The 5,365-nt window shown below is 44.4% G+C and overlaps 1 protein-coding gene across 1 annotated transcript; it reads left to right on the plus strand.

Annotated features, from left to right (window-relative positions):
• The first annotated feature begins 3,080 nt into the window (after positions 1-3,080).
• Positions 3,081-5,071, plus strand: LOC141789997 (GTPase IMAP family member 8-like). The gene is made up of 3 exons (XM_074669619.1): positions 3,081-3,245; positions 3,499-3,565; positions 3,756-5,071. Exons 1-3 carry the CDS (start codon positions 3,081-3,083, stop codon positions 5,069-5,071), a joined length of 1,548 nt encoding a protein of 515 aa, XP_074525720.1.
• The last annotated feature ends 294 nt before the right edge of the window (positions 5,072-5,365 follow it).

The following is a 5,365-nucleotide window of genomic DNA, read 5'->3' on the forward strand; positions in this document are numbered from 1 at the left end:
ATGAGTTCCTGTTAACAGTAAGGGGCGCTGTAGTGTTAGATGAAAAGAAGTATATGGATGTGTTGGAGATGGGAGAGTTAACATGTGTGTGCATTTTGGGCCTGATCCAACATTGTACAAGAGAGCTATTAAGATTTTCATGAAGTAGCAAAATGGTGAACTTTGGCGGCCATTTGTGGGCACGCCATACAAGATGATAAGAATTGTATTGTAAGTGTTCATCTTCAATGTGTGTAGTTTCCACAAGGCAAGTTTGGAGTTCATCTTAGTCCAAACCTGGGAGTAGTTCATTGAAATACACAGCCTATAAACGTAATTTTGGCAATTTGAGGCCATTGCCATCAGGAGGCGTTGTAATTTCTGGGAGGAATAGGGACATGGCTGTGTCCAGGGCTTAACACTGAACATGTGTGTAAATTTTGGTGCAGATTAGACAAAGTTGAAAAATGCCGAACTTTGAGCCCGTGTCCTAGCCAAACGGAAAACTATTCTGTAAATTGTATTATGATTATTAATGTTCAATGTGTGTAGTATACACATGCCAAGTTTGGAGTTGCTGTGACAAAAGCCCTAGGACTAGTTCATTCAAATGCGTAGGCTACAAATCGTCAAAATCCCATGTTTACATGCTAATAGCGAAGTTCGTGTTGAGAATTCACGATAGTCATAAGAGACTTTTTTGTTCATGTGGGCATGCTTGTTATACCCACCAAATTTCAAGGTTGTAGCTGAAAGCAGACCAAGGGGCTGCAGTTTTAAGCCCCTAGGGGGCGCGAGGGGGGATGAATTTTTGCAGAGACAGTGGAATCATAAATTTTTCGCCGAGTTTGAATTTTGTGGCTAGGTCATTTCGCCTTTTTTTCAAGCCAAAGGCACGCAAAGTGGCATTATATCGGCAGAAACAAAGAAGAATAATAATAAATATAGCTGCATGCAGCAATGACGGGCCCTCGCCCCGCGGAAAATGGTCCGTATTGGGGTAATTCCCAAGCGGGCTAAGTGCAGCAAAATGTGCCTCAAGCAAGAGCTCTGTGTATGGATGAGGTTGTTCCCCCGCAAGCAAGCATACATAGTACATTGAAAGCATAGTTGATATGATTAGTGTACCATAGGGGGAGCAGCATTATCACTGTAATTCATGTCAACAGCTGTCAGGAGTGGGAGTGACTTCATGTGTGTAAAATTTGGAGCAAACGTTAAAATTAATGAAATAATATTATCAAGCATTTCCAGTGGGTGGCGCTATTGCAGTAGCAGAGATTTGAGGTTATAGAAGAGTTGGGGGATGGACTTTCATGGTGTGTGTGAAGTTTGGAAGAAATTAGACCTTAAATGACTGAGTTAGTACTACTTCCTGCTGTGTTTTGACATTAGCGAGGTGAAGCTAGTGCCATAGACACACCCTTGACCTTGAGGACATGAGCTGATTTGTAATGCTTTATGAAGGCGTGCCAGACATTTGCAAGTTAAATGAAAAAGAAAATGGCAAAAAATGAAGAGGCTATAAATCAGAGAGTAAAAGACATTACTTCCTGTTAACAGTAAGGGGCGCTGTACTGTTAGATGAAAAGAAGTATATGGATGTGTTGGAGATGGGAGAGTTAACATGTGTGTGCATTTTGGGCCTGATCCAACATTGTACAAGAGAGCTATTAAGATTTTCATGAAGTAGCAAAATGGTGAACTTTGGCGGCCATTTGTGGCCGAGCCATACAAGATGATAAGAATTGTATTGTAAGTGTTCATCTTTAATGTGTGTAGTTTCCACAAGCCAAGTTTGGAGTTCATGTTAGTCAAAACCTGGGAGTAGTTCATTGAAATACATAGCCTATAAACGTAATTTTGGCAATTTCAGGCCATTGCCATCAGGAGGCATGGTAATTTCTGGGAGGAATAGGGACATGGCTGTGTCCAGGGCTTAACACTGAACATGTGTCTTGATTTTGGTGAAGATTGGACAAAGTTGAAAAATGCCGAACTTTGAGCCCGTGTCCTGGCAAAACGGAAAATTATTCTGTAAATTGTATTATGATTATTAATGTTCAATGTGTGTAGTATACACATGGCAAGTTTGGAGTTGGTGTGACAAAGGCCCTAGGACAAGTTCATTGAAATGTGTAGGCTGCAAATCGTGAAAATCCCATGTTTACGTGCTAATAGCGAAGTTCATGTTGAGAATTCATGATAGTCATAAGAGACTTTTTTGTTCATGTGAGCATGCTTGTTATACCCACCAAATTTCAGGGCTGTAGCTTAAAGCAGACCAAGGGGCTGCAGTTTTAAGCCCCTAGGGGGCGCAAGGGGGGATGAATTTTTGTGCAGACACTGGAATCATAAATTTTTCGCCGAGTTAGAATTTTGTGGCTAGGTCATTTCACCTTTTCTTCAAGGCAAAGCCACGCAAAATGGCATTGTTTTGGCGGAAACAAAGAAGAATAAGAATAATAATAAGAATAATAAGAATAATAATAATCCTAACGGTTACAAGAGGGCCTCGCCCCGATTCTCGGGGGCTCGGGCCCTAATAATCCTAACGATTACAATAGGGCTTCGCCCCCCGATTCTCGGGGGCTCGGGCCCTAATAATCCTAACAGATACAATAGGGCTTCGCCCCCCGATTCTCGGGGGCTCGGGCCCTAATAATCCTAACAGTTACAATAGGGCTTCGCCCCCCGATTCTCGGGGGCTCGGGCCCTAATAATAATAATACATTTTATTTGGAGGCGCCTTTCATGACATCCAAGGCCACCTTACAACAAAAGATAAAAACAACATTATAAAAACATCATTAAAACAAATCATCAGGATAAAAGCAAGTGAGGTGCAGTGTTCAATTAAAGTGAGTGGGCCAGTCTGGGTGCTGAGCTGCTGAAGGCTCGGGCACCCACGGTTGTGAGGCGCGAAGTGGGGATTGTGAATAGTCCAGCAGAGGTTGAGCGAAGGGTGCGGGAGGGAGTGTATTCATGGAGTAGGTCACAGAGGTATGAGGGGGCTAGGTCATGCAGAGCTTTGTAGGTGAGGAGAAGGTTCTTATATTGAGTACGGTATTTGGGGGGAGAAGGGTATAGGGAAGCCGTTGATGATGATCGGAGGAACTGGGGTGCATTGTGATCTGGTGAGGGTGGATTTGGAGCCGATGAGCAGGGCCTCTGTTTTATTGCTGTTGAACTTCAGGGAATTCCTGCTCATCCAGCTCCGAATATCTTCCAGGCAGAAGATGAGGGAGGTGGGAGGGATGGCAGCGGTAGGTTTGGATGAGATGTAGACCTGAGTATCGTCGGCGTAGCAGTGAAAGTGGACCCCATGGTGGCGGAGGATTGTGCCCAGAGGTAGGAGATAAATGATGAAGAGAAGTGGACCCAAGACTGACCTCTGGGGAACACCCAGTGAAACACCCAAACATCCTGACTTATGGTTCCCTAACTGTACAAATTGTTGGCGGTCGGTGAGGTAAGATGTGAACCAGGAAAGTGCAGCACCAGTGATCCCAATGCCAGCCAGTCCAGGAGCAGTGGGTGGGAGATGGTATCGAATGCTGCACTGAGATCGAGGAGGATGAGGATAGTGAGTAGTCCAGAGTCAGCTGCACAGAGGAGGTCGTTGGTCTGTTGTTGAACTAAACACTTTTTTAAAGCTCACTAGTTTAATGACCTGAAAGAAGAAAGCAGTTCCCGAGGTCCATCCCTTCACCCTGAAGCAGCTTCAGTGCAGGTTTTTTAAAGTTTATTCTCCTATCTCTGTGTTTCTGTTTCAGTGCGCGAGATACTCGTTTCATCTCTGAGATTCATGTCCTCACATGAAGTAACAGTTTTTAACGTGGTCTTGTGTGGACGGGAGGGACCACTGAAGACTTCTGCAGCTCAGGCCTTTTCAGAGCATCATCCTGCCTCCAACAAGTCAAAGAAAGAAAAGGTTTCTGTGCTGCAGCTTCCTGGCTTATCTGGAAAAGCTCAAGAGGAAGTACAGAGGGAATTATCCAGGTGTATCTCTGAGTGTGACCCTGACGGTGTCAATGTCTTAATCCATGTCCTACCTCTGAGTCCTCCTACTGATGAGGACAAGGAAGAATTCAAGGTCATCCAGAAGACATTCAAGTCTCGGGTCAAATTTCACACCATGATTCTGTTCACAGTGGAGTCCAATCAGACGGCTGAAGATAAAGATAAACTTTTACAGGAAAACAAAGACATCCAGGAGCTCATTCAGAGCTGTGAAGGACGGTACTTTATCCTCAACATGAAGGAAAAGCAGCAGTTTCCACAGCCGTGGGATACTGAGATAGAGGGAATAATGGGAAGATCAACCAGTCTAAGTAAAAATGATCTCAGGGTGGTGTTGATCGGAAAGACCGGCAGTGGAAAAAGTTCAACAGCAAACATAATTTTAGGCAGAAAGGCTTTCACTCCCAAAGCCCTCCCAAAACCAGCCAACACCACCTGTGAAAAGGAAACTGGGGAGATCGATGGACGGACGGTCACTGTGGTCAACACGCCCGGCCTTTATAACACGACTCTGTCTGATGAAGAGATTCAAGAGGAACTCTCCAAGTGTTTCACGATGTTAGCTCCTGGTCCTCACGTGTTCCTGCTGGTGCTGCCGATCGGGGCCATTTCACCAGAAGAGAAAGACTCAGTGAAACTGATCAGGAGGGCTTTTGGTGAGAAGTCCAAAGATTATATCATCATCGTATTCACCAGAGGAGGAGATCTGGACGGTCAGTCGATCAAGAGTTACATCAAAGGTTGTGATAGCTTCGTCAAAAAACTGGTTGATGACTGTGGAGGGAGATACCAGGTCTTCAATAAGAAAGACAAAAACCGCAGACAGGCCAGAGAGCTGCTGAACAAGATTGAGAGCATGGTGAGAAAAAACGGGGGCAGCTGCTACAACACTGAGATGTTCTGGTTCACAAAAGAAGCTGTTCAAAAGGAAGTTGAGCGTGCCAACAGAAGACAACAAGAGGAAATGGAAGAGGTGAAAAAGAAACACGAAGAAGAGGTAAGACAACTTAGACAAGAAATAAGAGACATGAAGGCTGAGTATGATGGTTACAAATGCAACATCTTCTAACCCTGAGGATCAGAGAACAAGGAGTCCAGAAACCTCAAGTCCACTCAGTCAGCTGCTTGTTCATTTCAGTGAACAAATTTTAACCAATCACAGAGACAAGTTGCTAAATTAAAACAGACAAGACTGTAAAATGAGCATTGTGCTTTATGTTAATCACTAAAACAGACTGAGACTTGGCTTGGCAACTGGAGGGTTGCTGGTTCAAGCTCAGGTATGGACCAAGTCAAGGTGCCCTTGAGAAAGGCACCAAATAGCCCTAATAGTGCTGAGGTGCCTACTGCTGCTCCTTCACTC

Source organism: Halichoeres trimaculatus, unplaced genomic scaffold (genome assembly GCF_033239565.1).
Source record: "Halichoeres trimaculatus isolate MK-OKI-2021-1 unplaced genomic scaffold, fHalTri1.1 fHalTri1_scaffold_5, whole genome shotgun sequence".
In the NCBI taxonomy this organism is placed as follows: Eukaryota; Metazoa; Chordata; class Actinopteri; order Labriformes; family Labridae; genus Halichoeres; species Halichoeres trimaculatus.